Here is a 21,693-nt window from a genome sequence, read left to right as displayed (position 1 = left end):
CATTGTTTTTATTGTATGAATCAATTATGGTTTCTCAGAGACATCTTTCCTCTCTACAACTACTACAAATACAGAATCAGAATAGCTTTTTTCGTCCCACAGAGGAGAAATGTTCAATCGGCACTACTCATCGGCACTCTATAGCACCTACATCTTTTGTTGGTCTTAAAAATCTTCCTTGTTTTTTAGAAACCTGGATGTTTGTCTGCAATCAATTAAAATTTAAAATTTAATTCATTTAAAAACTAATTAATGGTTTGAAGACCAATAATCATAAAAGATACATTACATAAAGCACTGCATTATAAATCATTTAAAAGAAAAGGTCATTTAATAAGTAATTTAGCAGCTTAATACCATGTTTAAAAAGGTTCACACACACAATGCAAAGAGCATTGCAGAGACATCACACACAATGCACTGTGTAGAATGGGCACCCACAGCAGGCTTCTCTGACTATTACCAAACCCAAATCAATGACAGCTCCATGTAAATCTTTTTGTATTTATGTCATCTGTTAGTGTCTGCAGAGCTGGCTCCCTGCTGAGAGCCAACTGTCCCATCTAAGGGTAGTGACTAGTGCCGACTGAGCACATAGCTCCATGTCACAAGGCCGTAAATTAGCCCTACATTTCTTCTATTACTCACATCGGAGTGCCTCAGCAGCACCAAAACCCCAGCCAGGTCTTGGCTACCAACACACACACACACACACACACACACACACACACACACACACACACACACACACACACACACACACACACACACACACACACACACACACGCGCACACACACACACAGACAGACACACACACACACAGACACACACGCACGCACGCAGACGGACGGACGGACGGACGGACGGACGGACGGACAGACAGACAGACGCATGCACGCACGCACGCACGCCCCTGCAAATATCAGCCATACTAATTCATTTACAGCATTATTAATAAACAGGACGTTTACTTAGTTTCTATAAAATACTGTTCCATAAGGGAAAAACGAGAGGGAGACAACGCCGGATAAAGAGCAAGTGTGAGTTGTAGTCAGAGGGGAAGGGGTGGTGGTGGTACTTACAGTCATTAGTTGAAGTCTTGAGTTTGGAGCATCGATCTCATGGTGGAACCACACTGACATTCCATCCTGACTGCTTCTTCAAAGTCAGAGTGCCCCTGTTCCTTATGCTAACTACATTTGTCAGGGCAGCATTAATGTAGGGAGATTCAATATTGAGAGGCAGGCCCTCTCATCCAGAACTGTGTTTTAATGGCCTATCTGACCACGGACTAATCATCTCCTTTCCATCGGCATTGTGGGAATGGTCTGTGTCACAGCGCATGTTTCTGTTCACTCCGCGCACATCTGTCTCCCCTCTTTTGCTGTCATCCTTCTCCATCGTTCAATAACTTTTTCTTACAGCTTTGCTCTGCATCCCTCCCTCCCATCTCCCAAACCCAACTGCCTAGGCCCATTAGTGTTGGCCAAATTGCTTCCGGATGAAGATTTCTTAATTGTGGTAATTCAGTGGCAGAGAGAACCAAGTCTGAATGTGCAGAGAACATGTGTCACTGCTTCGGTGGGCAGACGGAGAGGAAGGCAGCACCTGGAGGGGTGGGGGGGGGGGGGTAATCATGGAAATTAGACCCCCAGCCTCTGCTACTAGCAGCACTTACACCCATCACTGTCTTAATACCACCACTGTTATAAGCAGTGAGCACTGTGTGTGTGTATTGCAAGGGTGTATATGGTAACATCTTGCGCCTGTATGTAAGTACACAATTATTGATTATCATGGACATATTTGTTACATTTTATATTAAGCCCACATCCTTTTTGCGTGTGTGTGTGTGTGTGTTTTTAGCAATGGAAGCTGCCAGAGTAAATGACGATCAGCAGTTGTTGTTGTTGTTGTTGTAGCTGAAATGTTTGTAAAGTGCTTCTTCCTCTGTGTCAAAAAAAAAAACAGAAGCCCTGCTGAGTCAAGGGCCATGTTGGCTGAATTATTGTTTTTTTCAGTACAAGGTAGAAAGTAGAACAAATAAATAATACTTTTGCCAAAAAGTGACAAACTATAGTTAAATGAGGGGGGACAGGTTCAGAGAGGACCCTCTGCAGCAGAAGGCAATGGGCTGTTGGTCTTAGTTTTAGTGCACTGTTCTACCAAGTTTGAAACCTTTATGTTTCTTTAAAACTGTTTTTGCTGACTGCCGGAGCTGCTGTGCTCTTTGAGAGCAGGGCTAACTACTACTGGCTCACCGGCTCACCTTGTATGTTTTCCTGTCCCACTCTCTGTGCATGTGTCTGTATTTGTGCTGTGTGTCAGTACTGGGCATGGAGCCAGAAGACCTCCTGCTCCTACTTACTGCTTCTACTTCAGCCCTTCCTGACTAAGGAGAGACACTTATTGTTTCTGCATCAGCACTTAATGGCTCAGTTGGCTGCTTTTGGTCTACCCAACTTGTCTATGTCTACCTCATTTTCTGTCAGCCCCCTGGCTGCTGTGGGCCCCTGACAGACTTAGAGCTTTTAGTACTTTAGCTTTTCTTTCCTTCTCTGTCTGACTACTTGCCCATTAGGGTTTGGTGATATTGTTCCTCCTCTTGTCAGCTGATCATCATCCCACATAAAGCTGATCCCTAATGTAATAATACTTGCCAGGGCCAGGAGAAATCTTCACTCTTTAATGAAATTGCTTTGAGTGGAGATTAGTAAGCAGAACATACATATACTTCACACCAAGAGAAAAACTTCTGCCTTACCCTCGTCTGTCCAACCACAGTTCAGGGTTCCCGTGTGAATGTCCTGGGTTGTTGGCTTAAGAAACCCCTTTCCATAGCATAAGAATCAGAATTGCTTAGTATTTCTAAGGTATTATCACACATGTTTTTTAAAATGTAGGCTAAAACAAACACTGTACTTCTTGTTTTAAAATGTAACTTGGCCTGGTCTAGGGTTATGAGCAGACAACGTTCTCATACCATTCCTCAAAGCAGTGAGAGCAGGACATGTTGGAATGTGTAAAACATGGCACGTCTGCAGATGTCTTGCACACACACACACACACACACACACACACACACACACACACACACACACACACACACACACACACACACACACACACACACACACACACACACACACACACACGGACATGTGCATGCTAACTACTGCGCTATGCAGGGAGCAAAAAAGCAGCCTTCACATCCCATATTGCCTCTGCATCTGTGCTTTCTCTTTTTATCTATTCTTTCATTATTTTTCTCAGTACTTCTTAACTGACTTTCCATCCCTTCCTCCATTGGTATTTTTCTCTCTCTCCTCCACCTTCAGGATGGTAAATCCAGCTGCCCACCGTGGCCCTCACAATATTTGACGGAGTGCTGCTGTTTCTGGCCCCTAGCTGTGTGTTAATGTACTACTTGCACCTACTCTTGCCTGAAGAGTAACAGCACCACACACGTTCACAAACTCACTCACATAAAGAAACACTCGTGCCTGGTTGTTACACACACACACACACACACACACACACACACACACACACACACACACACACACACACACACACACACACACACACACACACACACACACACACACACACACACACACACACACACACATATGCCTCTAACATACACAAACCAAACTGGATACAACTGTTAAATCCACAAACTACCAACCATTGTGTTTTTGCTCTTCCTGTGTACCCTACTTTTTATAGTCTTAACAGCTGGACAAAACATTGTCCATAGCCCCCCCCCCATGCAAAAGCACCACCCCCAGCAGGTGCACCATGCCCTTTAGAACATCTATGTGGGCAATATGGGATAGTGATACCCCTAGTTCCACTTTTCAAAGAGTAAACAGAGAAGAGGGGATGGCCCCTGTTGTACTCCAGATTGGCTCGCACTTTGGACATCTCCAAGTTTTTCACAAAGAACAGAGAGTCACGGGGACAGTTCGTCTGTGTGGAATCCTCCTCATCACTGCTGCAATCATATTCAGTGCTCTAATGCAGAAAGCCAAATGGTCACTGGATCTGGAAATCCTTTTTTCAAATTATATGTTTACAGCTGTGTGTGTGTGTGTGTGTGTGTGTGTGTGTGTGTGTGTGTGTGTGTGTGTGTGTGTGTGTGTGTGTGTGTGTGTGTGTGTGTGTGTGTGTGTGTGTGTGTGTGTGTGTGTGTGTGTGTGTGTGTGTGTGCAAAGATGATGACTAACTTCATTCTGAGAACATCGACAAAACGCAACAAGTATTTGTACTAAACATTCAACATGTTTTCTAGTCGAACGGGAACCTCAAGAGGGAAATTGGTTTCTCCCCACACACACACAATCAGCTAGGCAAGAGTGGATGAAAAAAGTACATGATATCTATGAAGTGAACACAACTCTGTTTGACCTGCAGGCAGGGAGACCGAGGTTATTACCATCCCCATCTTCCACCTGATAGCTACCAATCAGACAGCAGGTGAAGAGGCTGCTGGGTAATTTGTCTCCGATAGGGAGAGAAGGGAAGTCACTAGTTGTTGTTTTGAGCACTTCCTAGTAGTTTGAATGTGCTGTGTCAATATGAGTCCTCTCTGTACCCACTCTGTCTGCTGTAACATTGGACTAAGATTAACAACTTCAAATCAATCATTTAGCTAATTTGTAAAATAATCTACTCAAATAATCTTTGTTCATGTCTAGTACAGATTTGTTTAGATCTGTGCCTTATTGTAACGTCACTAAATGATAGACTCCGTGGCATGGACACTCGTAGGAAATGAAGTGCTATCACTGTAAGAGGGGATCCTTCGGAGAAGTGAAGCCTTATTGGAACAGGTGATGTAAGAATCTAATGTGACTCCCTCAGACAGTTCCAGCTCCCTGGAAGAATGTAGCCTGTGATGGATGGATCCTCCTCTCCTCTCTCAACAGGCTGTTTGGCATACCACTCCCTTAACTCCTCAGTATCTTAAAGCCAGCCAGATATTTCTCCCTCCTCCTGTTGGTTTGTGATTGAAATAGCCTCTCACCATACGATTAACATTGACATGTCATTATAGCGAATGTGTAACCCCCCCACACACACACTGTTTCATTTTGGAAAAATGGCAGACGGAAGATTCTTCCATATGCTACCATTAAAAAAAATAATAATAATAATCGCATAGTGAAAAGCGTTTGAGTCTCCTGTGATGTAATACTGGTGTTTGGTGAGTTGTAGTTGACACTAAGCTGGATACTGCCGTTACTGTGTTGGACGATATTTTGGAAAGATATTTCCTTTATATTGGACTATTACTCATACTCCTAATAGTCTCTTATTTAACTAAAACTGTCATTCAACTTTTTCGATTTGATGGCACCTTGTGAAACACTCAGACCAAGCAATTGACAATTATATGGTTTATATCTTTTCTTATTTTATTCCTGGGTTATGTATACTGTAAATGTTTTCACAGGCAGCTTGCTACATCCAGAGAAGTAAAAATACAGTTAAGATGTGCCAACCTTGTCAGCTTACTCGCTGAAGAATACACATCAAACAAATACATTTAGAAATATTATAATATGCAGCTCTGGAAACAAATGAAGAGACCACTGCAAAGTGATCACTTTCTCTGGTTTTATCATTTATACTGTAGGTATGTGTTTGAGTAAAGCAAACATTATGTTTTTGTATTCTATAAACTACTGACAACATTTCTCTGTGTTGGAGTTCAACTGACACTTGAATGGATGCCATACATCTAGAGATTTGAGAAAAAATCGGTCACTTAATATTTTTCAGAGCTGTATATTTATATAATACATAAATACTATAAGACTGGCATAGATAAATAAATAAATAAATAAATTGTGAGCCGATTTTGGGCACAGTTCACTGTTTAACAAACTTTTACAGTTTATAATATAGAAATGAGCTTTTGTTTGCCATATTTGTTTAGAGTCACACCAAGAGGTTCACATAACAGAGGGCATCTCTATCCAGAGTTTAGATATATGCCACACACTCCATGTGCTGTGGGTAATATCTGTGTTGGAGAGCACCTGGTTTCTCAGAACCTTTGGAAGGACATAGAGGGAGAGAAAAGGGTCAAGACCAATTAAATGCCAATCAAGTGTTTAACGAAGCCACAGCAGCAGTGTTTAAACCTGCCGGACTGCACTTCATTTTCACTTTTTACATTTTGTTTTTTATTAGGTGTGAAGTCTCCAGGCCGATCACCGACTCTTGAAGGCTCGGTCCAAAACCTGGAGCTGAAGTTCTGCAGTCGTGCGACGGTGAAATGCGCCTCGGGAACCGTGGGAGCTGTAAAAGTGTGCGCCAGGACCCCAGGTGTGTGCAGCTGTGCCCTGTTAAAACTTTACTGCCTGTGTAGGAGGGAGAGTGACTAGACTCTTCTCTGACTTTCTTTAACTTATACTTTTATACACTTCACTCTGTCACTCTCCCACTTTTTGTCCCGCTCGATCTTTATCTTGATTTCTTTCCAGCTTTGCGATTCAGTTGCTGTTTTCTCCTGGGGCGCTGTCATTGGTCTCTGGCCATGTCTTTAACAGCAAGGATGTTATTGGAGCTAGTGTCATAGCACAGAGTTCACAAGGTCAAACTGAACACATGATGTCAGGCAGATTATAAGATATATTGCAGCTGTCAATATAGAAATAAAAGGGGACACAAGCATGTGCAGTTAATTTTCTTGTTTGAAAATTAACATCTGCTGGTGATGCATGAAAATAATGTATACATAGTGTTTTTTCAACAGATGCGTAAAATATGAATTTGCTTTAAATGCTTGTCTCTTAGGTTCAGGAGAGGGGGTTAACGAAAAGCTGGTTCCTCTGGTTCAGGGCCCGTCCGACACCAAAGAACTCCACATGAGCCGCTGGTTGAATGAGATTCGCAAGCCTGAATCTTTGCTGGCTCCTGACCTTCTGGTGTTTTCTGTCCAAGTCCCAGAGCAAGGAGGCGATTGCAGGAACTCAGGTAAAGTTTTTCAAATGCATCTATAATTGCACATGCTCTATAGAACAGTTTCATACTCGGCCTGTGTGTTTTGGAAATCAGAAATCACCATTGCATGCTGATATTTTCCGGTGTTGGTTTTGGTGTTTGGACTTGTCACAGGCACTGGTAGTCCATATTCCATCTCAATTAACGGTGATCTAATGCAAGAGTCTCAGTTTGTTTAGCTCGTCAGATTTTCCTTCCTCCTATAATGTCACGCAATGCCCCCTTTCAGTTATTTGTTTGGTAAAGCCGATAAGTGTTTTCCACTCCAGTATCCTTGAGGCAGGGTTGGCATGTTGGCACATCTTTACAGGCAGCAGGAGTTTTCTAAATAGCAGTTAGTCTCTGTCAGCGCGGGGCAGAGCTGGCAAACAGCAGCTAACCGCTCCAGGATCGCTGCTGAAGGCCGCACTGATGTCAGGTTGAGCTTCTTGGTTGCACTCACCACAGATTATATTTCTGGTGTCAGTTTGAGAGTGTTTGGGTGCATGCATGTGTGTTTAGAAGATTATTCAATAGCCGTTCCAAAACACTCAAAACACAATTCAGATTCCAAAGCTCAAAGTGCTGTTGCACTTTATTAGGTGAGTTGGATATTTAATGCCTACAACTCAATGCATCTCATGTATACAGCATGGTCTCCTGTTGGGCAGCTCTGCTGTGCTCCCAAGAAAGATTCAGACCTTCACACTCAGCAAATTCAATTGCTCCCAAGTCTCTAAAAACCCACAAAAGGTAAGTCTCCCAAAGGACACTCTGGGCCATCGTGGACAAAGTAAAACAATAATAACTGTTTTAAGAGTCACAACTGTACATAACTTTATGCAGGGCTTCAGAGATTCATTGTGTGTTCTTGTCTTGCGTAAACCCCTCAAAATCTGAATCATATCATTAAACATGTCAGCACTGAGATGGAGGTAGAGGCAGCCTTAGGCCCTCCACACTGTGAGGAGGAAGAATACACAGTAAAGCTGTATTTCACAGGGAAGTAAACTCAGGGGCAGCCGAGCCTTTTCTATTGCAGCCCCAAGACTGTGGAAGAGCATCCCCTATCAGATAAGCCCCCTCCATTGACTGTTTTAAATCCAAGTTAAAAACACACTTTTATTCTCTGGCGTTTACTCCTCCTGATCTTGCTGATTGTGCCTGTGCCTATGTATTTGTTTTGTTGTGCATATGACCTGCATGAATGTGTATGTTTTTGTTTCTTTTATTTATTTATCTAAACACACCAAGTAAATCACTTTCAATAAGGATATGCCAATAGGTTAGTGTACCGGTGGTCAGAGCAGACCTGGTGCTCGAAATAAAATCATTTAACTTATTTCTATACATTTTTTCCAAGGCTGTAGATAAATATTTGATGTTTTAGACCTTTACTTTGATTTAGAGAGCATATTATTTCAGCAAAGCAATGGCTCATAAAGACATATTTTGGAATATTTATAGCTGGTCTGAACACAAAGCAGAAGAACAGAAGGAAGCTAGAAGAGGGGGAGAGTGAAGGAAGATGAAGATGAAAGGGAGGGGGAGGCTGGCTCCTTCTCATCATTGCATCAATACTCTCCTCTCTTTCTTTTACTGGCTTGAAGGTTCCCTTTTTCTCGCTTGCTTTTTTCTCTATCGCTCATTTTGGTTTATTTTAATCTCAAATCTAGAAAAAAATCATGCTTACATCCGTGTTCCTTTTGTTTCCTAAACGTCTAATGAGACATTCATTTTTATTGGCTGTTTAAATGGATGAATAAAAGCAATTTGAATATGAATTGTATTCAATTTTAACACACACTTTCTGCCAGAACTCTTACTTTTATCTGAGATATACCTAGAGTCAGCAGCAGTAACCATTAGAGAATTCCAGCAGAGAGTTTCTCTCTCTGTGCCGTGTTGTGTCAAACTATTGAAGGAACAGTTTTCCAAACGCAGTGTGTGTTCACAGGCGATTTGGGTGTGCACTTATATGTCTGTGTTTTGTATGAGGGGGAGGATTACATCAAAGCCTTTGGTCAGTCCACATGTGCCGTGTCCCCGCTGTTGTCCAGAGGGTGACGGGGAGCCTGTTAGAGCGGTGTTAATGGACTGATGGTTGAAACGCCTCATTCAGGCAGACATGGAAAGGTGGAGTTAGCACCACTCTAAATCGACTGTACCCTTTGCTCCCATAGGACCGACTCAGAGGCTAAACATTTTGTGATCATGACATTTCTGAATTGTTGGAGCTCTTGGCCTTGGCATCAAACACACTTTATCCATCCCATGTGGCTCTGTTGATTCCATTTAGCAAATTCTTAAAGTATGACCATTACACATCGAGCGTAGCACTGGGCTAAGGAAGTTAGAGAAAGGCTAACTATTTACACCCTAGGCATGCTGAACAGATTAATATGTTATGAGCCACAATCAACTTTTTTATTTTATTTTTCTTTTGATTAGCTGCTTCTGCTTTTTGTAGAGATGCAATACAAAAGCACACTGGGATCTGTCCGCCCAATTCTCAAAGCATAACATTTGTGTAAGGATGGGGGAGCTTGCTGGTAATTGTCATCAAGCAACCAACATGTAGTCACTGAAGTGTTTGAATACACTCTCAATACTCACATGGTGCTTTCATGTGTTCTTGAATGTGATGGACTGAATATGAGTCTAGAGAAGCTTTGCCTTCATTGTTTCTCCACTGCTCATGTATGTGAGACCTCTGGGTTGTCTCATTTCTTACAGCATGTGTCAGGCTCTGGAAAATGCCGGCCTTTTCGTTATGTATCCTTTAATTAATCCAAGAAGCCATTTCTTGCATTTTCCCATTTTTAAGACCCAGAAATCTCTGAGGCCACTTCTGATTTGGTCACCGTGTCAACTCAAGTCTAGTTCTGTCCTCTACTGTTTCCATCTCTTGCTTTAACACAATTGACTGCCTGAAATATTTTAAACAAACCCAAAAGCATCTTAGGGAATATTAATTTTGAATAATTGAATTTGTGGTCTGGCACTCTAATGGCAGCTTTTAGACATGTTTTAATCTTCTTTCTATCTCTCTCACAGCAAAGTTCATTCATCAAGGAGAGAAGTTCCTTTAAATATGGCCAGCGACATCTGTTTTCTGTCTAATTGTTTACCAGCAAAAACTAAATTCCAGTTTACTTGCGATTGGGTTGGATGGCAAATGATGGCGGTTGGAAGGAGTCCCTCTACACTTGTAGAACTCCAGGCCCAGACAAATGTGTTGTCATTTACCAGAGTTGAGGCTGGAACATTATAAAAAATTAAACACAATTAAAGGCATGGGTTTTAACACAGAAGATCTAAGGAAATCTGCTTCAAAGGCCTATAGTTATTTCACATCTTGCCGTTAACCCTTTAAACATCAACGACTTGACAGTCCCAGACAATTTCCCCCTCTTTAGTTCCAGATAGTTGGCATTCGAAGTATACTACCGGTTTTCTTTTTCATTTTTCTCTCCTTTTACAAGAACCAAACGTGATTCATTATAGTGCTCAGCTATGACACAAAGAATAATGAGAAATCAATGCTGTTATTAAGTATCGGGAAGAAACAAAGAGAGGGATGGAGAAGAAAGCCAGGCAGCGATGGGAGGAGTGATGGAGGGCTGAGGAAGTCACAGTGGCAGGTAGGTTGGCAGGCTGCATGAGAAAGGCACTGCTCAGTGTTCCACATGCAGGGACCCGCTGAGAGCCAGGGACATGTCATCCCTCACTAGCACACACTGATGCTGTATTCATCCACTGTGAGTAGATCTAGTCATGGTTTGTACATTTTATCAGAGTAGAGAGGAGGTGTATGGATCACTAAGGAAAGGAAATCCTTGACCATGTCATTCAGGATCACCTCCAATGCTACAACTAAAAAGACAGCTCGGTTGGTTAGATCCCTGTCAGTGGCTAGCTGACTCTCCTCCCAGGCTGGGTCTGGGGCCTGTCTCTGCTGATGGATGGGAAACACTAAGGCCAGTGTGAGGGAGGCGAGGGCTAGAGGGCGTGTGAGGAGCTGGGGTTTATGCTGAACCTCAGGGCAAGCGGCAGCCTGCAGGTGTTCCCTCCACTATCCACCACCCTGACATGCACCAGAGGGGGAGGGCCCGGATCGGGTGGGCTTTATGATCACAGAGAAGACAAACTGTGAGAGAGAGCGAGGGATAGCATGTGTTTTCCCCAGGCACGCCAGCAGCTGCGAGACAATGATTTATGCTTTTCTCAGAACTCTGGGATCTCAAAATGTTACATTTAATCAAGCACCCTGAGAGCAGGGCAAATGTTAAGATGTTCCCTATAAAGCCCTCCAGTTTTGATCTCTTTACCATACTGTGGGAATAGGGAAACAAAGTGATCTTTAATCTTAATTTAAACATATTGGGATGAATAAGGTAAGCTACATGAAATTAATCCTTAGAGTATTTCCCCCTGTACACTTAAGCTAAAAATATTTACTTCCTGTATAGATAAAACAATGTTTCTTGATCACTGAACTGCCTTTAAATACTGTAACATGTTTCTGCAGTTGTTTCCTTTGGTTATAAGAATCACAAATGCACGCATTCATTAATACAGATGTTTTTTCAATTGTATTAACTTTTGCTTGAGTTGGTATTTATATCTATATGCATCTTTAATGATAAGGTGACACATCGTTAAAGTAATGTGTGCTTTAGCGTGTGCATGCATGTGCGTTGGTGTGTGTGTACAGTATGTGTGTCCACAGCAGTCAGAAACAGCTGGGATCCTGCAGCACTCCGGCCTGCCCCAGAGACCAATGACAGCAGGTGGGAATGAAGCGCCACCTGACTTTGATGTGACCATTTCAAACAAACACACATGCGTGCAGACACTCACTGAGCAGCCCTCACGTGCACAGGCATGCATACACTTAGAAACATTTGCCACACATGTTTGCCTCCCCTCTGAAACCGTGGCCTTTGAATGGGTCAAACTGACACCGTAGATGGGGTGTGAATTTTGTGATCTCCCTTGGTAGCCTCCTCCATTTCAATCTTTCAAAGGCCTGCCGTACTTTCATATGTCCATCTATCATACTCTTTCCCTCCATTGCATTAGTTCACTCACTCCATTGAGTGTTAAATCAACAGTCTGGCTTTGTGTCAGGCAGCAGCATGATGGCTTTAAGCTGTTGGTCTGAATTTCCTCTAGCTGATAGACCTACACTAGACCAAATGGTACTAATAATACATTTATTTTACATCCCTGTGAGAATGCACAAAAGAACATTTTCTTTAGCTAGCCTTCTTAGTAATGTGGCTGTGTAGCTTTTCAGGAACTGAAATTACTTCAAAGAAATCTAAAGTGTATATATATATATATATATATATATATATATATCCGGAAAAAATGAAGAGACCACTCCAAATTGTTCTTAAATCTTTATCTCTACATGTATGGCAGCCATTCCAGTGTCTATTGAATTCCACAGTGAAAATGTGTCAGTAGTTTATAGAATACAATTAAAAAAAAACGTTTTAACTCAAAGACATACCTATGAATAATAAGACAAGAGAACATGATGTTTGGTCTCTTTCCGCAGCTGTATGTGGTGCAAATGCTCCAGGTTTTGCAGCATACACATTACAATGTTTCCACACTCAATTTAGATTTCATTCATATATTGAAATTGCACCATAAGAGGTTGCTTCAGCTGTTTATTTGTTTGACAACGTTGTAACTTCCCGAACAGTCTGTTTAATCTTCAAGGCAGCCGCTCTCATCATGTCTTGTCAGTCAGTGTGTGTTAAGCAGAGCAGGTAATGTGGAGATTAGACCCAAGGGAACCCACTCAGAGTTTGGTATTGAGGTCAATCATGGCCCATTACTGGAACTGTTCGTCTGTGAAGTGTCTGGCTACTTAGGCCACTCTCACAGTGCTTAAATCCTCTCTAGAGTGTGAGGCTGAGGGACAGGGATTGGGTACAAAGGGATAAGGGCTGAGGCTAGAGATGGGGTTGGGTTGGAGTGTGACTGGGGCTAAAGCTGCTGTTCAGGCTAGCCTCCACCCCTACATGATATCACAGCTTCCATGCGACCATTTAGCATTGGCCATTCTTCAACTTTTCTGAAAATCATTCAATTGATCCAAATTAAAGATTTGAAACAGTCCTAGCTTGGGGTTTGCAAATAGATTACACATCAATAATAAGGGAAAGTTGGCCATCGCTGCAGAAAGACCAAAATACAGCAGATAGAAAAGGATTATAATTACAGTCAACACTTGATAAGCAACTCCAGACCAATGATGCAAATGTGAATTATTTGATCAAAGACAAATGTATATCCAAACACAGGTGTTAATAATAAAGATCTGATGCTTAGTAATTCTCCATCTAAGACAGGTCTGAAGCTGCAGAAAGCCCAGGCTAACCGCACTTTAAAGAAACACAGCGGTTAAACTACAGCCTGTCAGAGTCAGGGTGCTGTGTGAGTGAGACGGATAGAGATACAAATGTAGTATTTGAGTGTGAAAAGAGGTAATTCTGGGTCACTGCAGTTTCACTTGTAAAAGCTGTCGTCTAGGTCGGGCAGAGTCAGAGGGAAAGAGCGATACGTTTTTTTACCGTGTGAAAGTGGAGAGGATATAAACTCATGAGTTTCATTAAGATGATCTCTGTTTAGACCTAATGGGCTTTACTGGCTGTAGGAGGGCCTCTGCTATCACATGTGCTTTGTACAAATGCTACAAAATACTGTATGTGTTAAACCTTGTAGCCAATTTATAATAAAAATAATAAAATAATCAGTTTCCACATAAAATGGCAAGTTAGCACATCTGGGAGGCTTTTTTCCTCTTTAGTGACACACTGGCTGCACCACAGTGGATAAGTAGCATCTCATTGAATTTTGAGCTTTATTTTCTACCTTTTTAGGCAAGACCTAAGTCATTTAATTTCTATAGCCTTCTCTGCATTTCTCCATTTCTTCTTTGTGGGGATGAGCGAGATGCGTGCCCTGCTACTCAGCAGCTGGAAAATATAATCTAGCTTGTCAGCTACTGGGCGTAATGTAATTCCCAGGGCACCCTGATTCATTTTTAATGTTTGTCAGCGAGACATTTTTGTGAAGAGACTAATACAGGACCCCCCCCCCCCCCCCCCAGTTTTATACACTCCCATCATTTTAAATTCCCATTTGACTGCAGAGTTACTACAATGACTAATTACAACTTAAGCTCTCTGGAGAGAAAGAGGCAGCGAGAGAGTGAGAGCTCAAAGTACTCTACCAGCTGTAGATCCTTCTACATCCTTCAAGAGTCTTCATTCACATTAGTAATAAGAGAGCTTTCACATCGTGTGTGTGTGTGTGTGTGTGTGTGTGTGTGTGTGTGTGTGTGTGTGTGTGTGTGTGTGTGTGTGTGTGTGTGTGTGTGTGTTGTTAATGGAAGAAGACACGCTGTCTTTTTGCTAAAGTGAACAGTGGTAATCCTGGGTTTACTCTGTAGCATATGAGCTGTTTACACATTATCCTGAGTATAGGCCAGAGGTGCAGTAGCTCAATTAAGTTAACCATATGTAATTGAGTGTTGTCACTGGATCAAAGGTTGTCATATTCCACAGCGTCGGATCAAGCATCATACAGCAAAATCAAAACAATTGGCTTCCCCGGATTGAATAGTCAGGGGCTCGGTGTTTTATTCTCACAAATGAGAGAGGGTAAGGTCCAGAGGGACTGCTGAGGGCCAGGTCTCTGTCTTTAGTCATACACGGAATCAGTTCAAACTATCAGAATATACTTTGCTTTTCTTATTTTCCCATATCAATTATTTAGGTTAGTGAAGTAGCAGTGTATATTTTATTTGCTTTGAAATCTATTTTGACATGATGTTTTAAGTTTCACGATAAACTGTACAGATGTGCTGATGCAACATGCTGTGGTGTAGCAATTGTGATTGAGCATTTCCTTTTTGTCTTTGCTGACAGACAAACATGTATTTGTATTGTTTTCCTGTTTTCATCTCTAGGTGTATCAGTTCTCTGCCTCTCATCTCATTCCTGCTGTTTCAGCTATGCGCAAGATCAACCACCACCACCTCCTCACATTATTAGAGGTTGGTTACTGATTCATACTCTGCCAGTCCTGAAGTCACACACAGGCTATGCATAGTTGAGTCAGATGCCGAATCGGCAGTATTGAAGCAGGCTGACTCTGAGCTCTGTGCCAGTAGCCAAACCAATATGTGTCTGGTCGCTTGAGTGGCCATCAGAAAACACGCGGTGGTCGTGGGAAGGGGATGAGAGCCCATTAGCTTCTTCACAGCTCAGCTGCAGCGGCGCACCTCCTCTCTCAAGACATGCCCTTCCCTCATCTCTTCTCCCATTCCCACCCCCCCAGTTCAGCACTTTACACACATTTTCCCAGGCTGCACGGTTGCCCAAATAGTCTGTTTATACACAGCGGGCAAAGGTTTACCACAGAATGCTGCAGAAGCACTAGCTCTACAAAAGAGAAAAGAGGAAATATTAAAGTTGTTGGTTCAAGTTCAGTCCCACATGAAGCAGCAGTGGTGAGGATGAAAAGATGAAAAGGTGGTTGACGGGAATGGAGGGTGGAAAAGTGATGTAGAAGAGCTATTATTCTTTCAAATGTGTTTTAATACTGATGTTGACATTGTTGCTGTAGCACTGTTAAGATGTAATTAATTAAGCCAGTGGTGGTTATGGGGCAGTGGTGTAGGTTTGGGCTGGATGGTGGTGGTGGTGAAGGAGATTTCTCACAATTCTCCCAGGAAAAAAAGGCAAAGTAATTAACAGAATCAGTCGGTAGGAACCAGACCAGGTGGGGGCTGGGCTGGGCTGGGCTGGGGGGGGGGGGGGGGTTGCTGCAGGGGTTCATTGAGGCTCAGTCAAGAATGGAATGTGACACAACCCACACTAATGTTGAATTCTCCCATATAACTGGCTTACTTTTACACAATCATTCACACACAGAAGAACTCAATAGTACCAATTACAAGGTCTTTGGCTCATGTTCAGAAACACCATTGGAGCCAGTAAAGAGCACTGTTTGAAATCACCTGATTCTGAGAGGGAAATAAAACTTTATTTCATGTAGCTAAGGTGTCGCCTTTGTTGTTAAAATGATTATCTTTCTATCTTCCAACACCTCTGTTTATCCTAGTGACAGACAGACTGAAAAAAGGCTCTTCGATTTTTCACTCTGTCAGCACATTAGTATCCCCAGAATATTGAAGCAGTGCTCCCTCTGTGGAGTTCTGTAGTTTTGTATGAAGAGCTGTCATGTGTGTCCAGAGTCCCCCATAGACCACACAGTAACAACTTTGCCATCATTTCCCATAAAAGAACCAACAGTCCTGCTGTGATGATTTAGTTTAAGCAGTGAAAATGAGCCATATTTAGAGCTGCAATTTCTTTACTACCAAACCACGGCTAAGACAAGAAGGATGTGTTTGTGCTTGTGTTTCAACTAGTGGTAATACATCCTCAATTGACAAGCTAAAATGAAAAGAATATATATCCAGTGAGATAGATAGTTAGACGTCATTATGTGGAGGGTATCTGCAAAGTATGACGGATGTGTTTGATAACATGCTTGTTTTTTTCACCAAACCAGTCAGGGTGCTCATGCTAACCCCTTCATGGAGTCGGTGTTCCCTAAGGGCAGTGGCCTCTCTCAGCAGGATAATGTTCCCTGCCACACTGCAGAGATGCTTCAGGAATGGTTTGAGGAACACAGCAAGGAGTTCAAAGTGTTGACTTTGCCTCAAATTCCCCAGATCTCAATCCATCAAGCATCTGTGTGTGCATCTGGATGAACGAGACGGATCCATGGAGTCCCCACCTCTCAACTAACAGGTCTTAAAGGATCTGCTGCTAAAATCTAGTCGAGTCAGAGACAACAGCACACCTTCAGAGGTCTAGTGGAGTCCAGGCCTCAACGGGTCAGGGCTGTGTTGGCTGCAAAAGGGGGACCTAAACAATATTAAGCAGGTAGTCCTAATGTTGTGGCTGATAAGTGTATTCATAGGCAGAGTCTGAGAATGTTGAAGCCGTTTTTGAAAGTAATGCCAGTGTGTCCCGAAACCTGTAAATCAAATATATGTGTATGATTTACAGGCATATTTAATAATGTCAAGGTTTAAGGTGACATACATCATACTCCAATTGGTTTACTTTACTTTGCACTTGGTTGATTGTCTTGATGCATGTCACATACTTAGCCCTCTGCTGTGGGTGTATACATATGTGTATGAAGACAGCATACAGTATATGCATGAGAATTAAATGCAGAGATAAAACCAGGTCAGGAGTCACCTCCACTTTACTCAAGCTACAGTGTTACAATGGCACTTTTAGACCTGGCATTAGACATGTGTATTATCAATTCTTAGATAAATAAACACAAATACAAATACTTGTTATTGAATCTCACTTACCTGCTCTAAATATGGAAACAACACAAAATATGTTTCGAGTTCACTTCACTTGCTCTGTCTCTCAGAGTTTGGTTATTAAAGTGTTAGCAGAGTTTATATGGGAAAATGCTTCTTTCTTCTCTCTGACAAATATACAGACAGAATCAAAATCAGAATCCTTTTATTACCAAGTAGGTTTACCTAAACGTATCGCTTCGGTGTTGAGTAGGTGTTCCTTCAATGTGGCCATTTGTTTACCCACTGCCAAAGAATGTGGACAAACCACTTCTGAATGTAGTCTAAGTTGGATGTCGCCCTTTTTGAGTGTGTTCACACGTACTTCTTTGTGCTTTCACTTGTGATGAGATCACAAAGGACAAATGTTAATACTCGGTGAACAGGGTCTATAAGTGCAGCTATTTCTGAATAATGGCTAAAGGCAGTGCTCAGTAGCCTGGTTTATGTCCAACTGTCCACTCTGCTGTCCTCTGATGACTTGGACAGCAGGACCCCCCTGATCCACTCGATCTATTCAAGAAGCACTCCTCCTCCTGTTGTTTTTCTTTTCCATTTATAAAATCATATTTTGTATTCCTTGGTGGATTGGGCTGTATATTTAATATAAAGAATAACAATAACTTTTAAATTCTTAAAATTGAACCTACGAACAAACATAGACTTTTAGCTCAGTAATGCAGACCTGTAGTGTTAGTGGTGTTATTGTCAGTTTGCCCCCAACCCTCTCACCCCACTTAACCTTCACTCACTCTCCTGCCAGGTTGTGCAGGAATGTTAATGGAGGCTGTCGATGTGAACAGCTCTGCATGGTGTCATCCCAGCCCGGAGAGAGTTATGATGCCCTGGGTGAGGAAAGCATCCTGCTCTGCTGGTAATCTGAACCTTCTTTAGGCAATGCAAGGTCATGTGACTGGTCATCTTCAACTCAACTTTTATTGCCACTTTTCATTCCCTCACTCACATTGTGCTTCCACTCTTACCTGTGTTACCCATGAGTCAGTCCCTCTAGCCTTATCAATGGCATCAGCATTCTGGCTACTGACGCCCTTTGCTTCCCTGGGGTCTCTTTTATTTTCACAGGAAGAGAAATAATAGGGGCAAAAAAGAGCGGTGCCCTAAACCCAAAGGTTGTCATTATGTCATGACTCATAAACACACTTTTTGACATCCTGGTCTATAGCAGATCAGAGACAGAGAGGGAGGGAGAGACAAATACCGACCTGGAAACACACTCATTACTGAAATTAATAAGGAAAACATTTTAACGCGGAATATGATCTGGTGTTTTGAAAGCTGTGGCTAATATGTGTCGGTACCCACTATGTGTATTAGCTTAATCAGCTTTCAGACTGCTCAAGCTGTCTGGACTGGGATGGAGGTCTGACACCCAGCCTAGGGGCTACATCCTTTGCTTCTGTGAGGAGTTTCACAGCCAATGCCGACTGTGTTTCAGGGCTTTGGACCTCAGATTCTCCTGTCAGCTCTGTGGTTGACAGCACCATTAGGGCCTTGCATTCTCTCTAGGGTATGCCCAGGAAAAGCAGGCAAGGCCTCTGACATAAGCTTCATTACTGTATAAATGTGTATACACTTGTACCAAGTGGTTTCATGTACAGTTTCCTAAGTGTTCTCGACATAATATGGCTATATTTTAGGCTGATGTGAAGTACAGGCTGTGCAGGAACTGTTCTGGAATCAAGATGTTCCTGGTACTGTTTCCAGCACTTTCTTCCCTGCTGGGGATAAAAAGGCGTGAAACCCCCAGAATGAGGAGGCACACTGGATAGTAACCAGCAGGCAGCTAATTTATCTGATTGAAGGCAGGATGAAAGCAGTGACTTGTGTTTGTGCTTACTGTATGTGTGTATGCCAGAAGAATGGAAGGTGTGTTGATATTTGGTTCCCTTGTGTGTGAACTGTATATTAAACTTGCTACAAGTGGTAATAGTTTCTGTTGTGCCCCAAATTGTCAGTAGTGGCTCATAAGGCTCTGCGGATTTTGGGCAACCTGCTATGTCTCACTAGGTTTAGAAATACACACTTATACATAGAAGACATCACACATGCTTTTATACCACTAACTTACTATCATACCATACAACACTCACACTGCGACTTCAGCCTGTGTCTATCCCTTGCAGCGTGGAAGTAGTTAAGGGTCATCATGGCATCCAGCCTTTCCCAGAGCTGGGGGGATCTTTTTAGCAGTGCTCTGCTCGTGTGAGAGTCTTTGCTTTTGCCGTTATTGCTGGTATTTTAAAGGCAATGTCTGAATACTAATTAGGCAGCATAGTACATCAGAGTATGATCAACTAAATGGATTAGATCATTCACTTCTAAATGGTATTTTGTTTTGTTTAATGTTTCATGAAACTACATATTTAATCTCCATTTACAATCCCTGTTTGTAATACTTGAATGTGCCTGAGACTAAATGTATGGACATTTATTCTCATGAATCCACAATATCATGAGAGACTGACACAACATTGTAACTCTGCTCCACATCTTCACTGTGATAACTGGACTTAAACTCACACCTTACATTTTACATTTACATCGTATTCAATATTCCATTCCTTACACAATTAATGTATATATATCATCCTGCTTTATATTTTGTTTACATTTTTAGTCCAACATGTATATTTTCTACTTTTTTAAAAATGCTATTTTCTTTTTATTGTACAATGCCCTGTCTTTATGTTGCTGAGTGTTCCAGCAGAGAGGGTGGATTGTGACAGATAGCATTTGGGGAGGAAATTAAGTCTGCTGATTGACTGCTGAATGAGTCTGCTCTGTTTTAAAGTGACTCTGCGAGGCCTGCTTCTGGACAGGCAGAAGATCTGTGGCCAGGTGCAGACACTAAATCCAGACATTCCCTACACAGGGAGACAGACCGCTTGTCAGCATGTGTGGTGCTCTGCATGCAGTACGCCACCACAAGATATGAATGTGTGCCTTATCAGTGAACTACATCTTTAATATGGATAATAGATTTTAAGGAACAATGATTATACAACAATATTTATAGTGACACCATTACCATTACAAAAGGCGTTATTCTCAGTGAGTTCACCCAGCTGCTCCCCTCAACACATTTTACTATGAAGGATGAATGTTTTATTACAAGCAAATGTGGGCTAAGTATAATTACTTGTGTTCTGTTTTATGACTCATTTTGTACCAACTTCCGATGTAGGCAGTTTGAAGACACCACCTCTAGTGGATTTGTTGGAAATCCATTGGGTGTACTAGTTAGAATTATTACCCTCTTATATATAAGTTATAGACTTGTGCTCTTTTATGTTAACTATATCAACAGCTATGATCATATTCTCAGCTTTTCTCTGATGAATAGCCATTTTTTGGTGACTGCGACTTTGTCCTTTTGCAGCACTTTGCATATTCTGCACATGCCGTCACTTTACCACTTGTTACAAATCATTAACATTCAAAAGGAAAGTCAAAGTCTCAGCATTAGCAGATGTAGACATGTTTTGTTGTGGTGAAAGTCTTTTTACTTTGACGCATGTGTGTTCTGATGCAAGTGGGTTTGTGTTGCTTAGCTTGGCGGGGCTTGTTAAGTTCTCTGACATTACAGGATCATTGAATCACTCTCACCCATTCACCTCCATCTGCATCTGACGGACAGACCCTCTGCCTGTATGAGACAGGACTTAAACAGGCGAGGAGGCAAAGCAGTGTTTGACAACCCTGAGAGTGTGGAAGGTCCCTTTACTGAACTAATAAGCTGGCTAAGCTGTAATCCGTGTGATGACCAACACTCTCCCACCACTTCTGCCACCTTCAATGTGTTAGCGACGGCATTTCAGCGCCGCTGTTTCTGGATCCCTCTTAGCCTCTGGGCCAGTCAGTCAGTCGCCCTGTCAGCCCAATCTGCCCAGCCCATCAGTTCAGTTTAAGAGGCTCTTTAATGCAGTTGATTAACATGTTAAAGGTCATGCCATCGTGCTTTTACACAATGTGTAGGGGGTGTAAGGAGGGAGGGTTTAGGGCACGGGTAGTGTGACAGTGTGATAAAAAACAGACAGGGGGGGAGGGACCTTATCACCAGGTCACATGGTAGATATTTGCTCAATTCAACTGCAACAAATATGAGAACTGGCTCCAATGGTGTGGACCTGGAGTCTGTCTCTGTTCAATGACCAGTCAGAAATCTATTCTAATTAACATATAATAATGCCTAAATACTCAATCTCTTCATCTAGGTATTGTTAGGCACCAATACATGTTTTATAAGATGATTTC

At 42.2% G+C, this 21,693-nt stretch overlaps 1 protein-coding gene across 6 annotated transcripts in view; it reads left to right on the top strand.

Annotated features, from left to right (window-relative positions):
* Positions 1-21,693, top strand: part of LOC134861661 (intermembrane lipid transfer protein VPS13B-like) — a 325,581-nt gene that overhangs the window by 78,911 nt on the left and 224,977 nt on the right. For all 6 annotated transcript variants that reach the window (XM_063879045.1, XM_063879048.1, XM_063879049.1 and 3 more), the window contains exons 18-19: positions 6,207-6,341; positions 6,813-6,992. In XM_063879045.1, the coding sequence (XP_063735115.1) occupies positions 6,207-6,341; positions 6,813-6,992 (315 nt within the window). The remainder of the gene's footprint in view (positions 1-6,206; positions 6,342-6,812; positions 6,993-21,693) is intronic.

The sequence above is a fragment of the Eleginops maclovinus genome, chromosome 3, assembly GCF_036324505.1.
Source record: "Eleginops maclovinus isolate JMC-PN-2008 ecotype Puerto Natales chromosome 3, JC_Emac_rtc_rv5, whole genome shotgun sequence".
NCBI lineage: Eukaryota > Metazoa > Chordata > Actinopteri > Perciformes > Eleginopidae > Eleginops > Eleginops maclovinus.
Note: the sequence above shows the minus strand (reverse complement) of the source record. Positions and strands in the feature narration are given on the sequence as shown.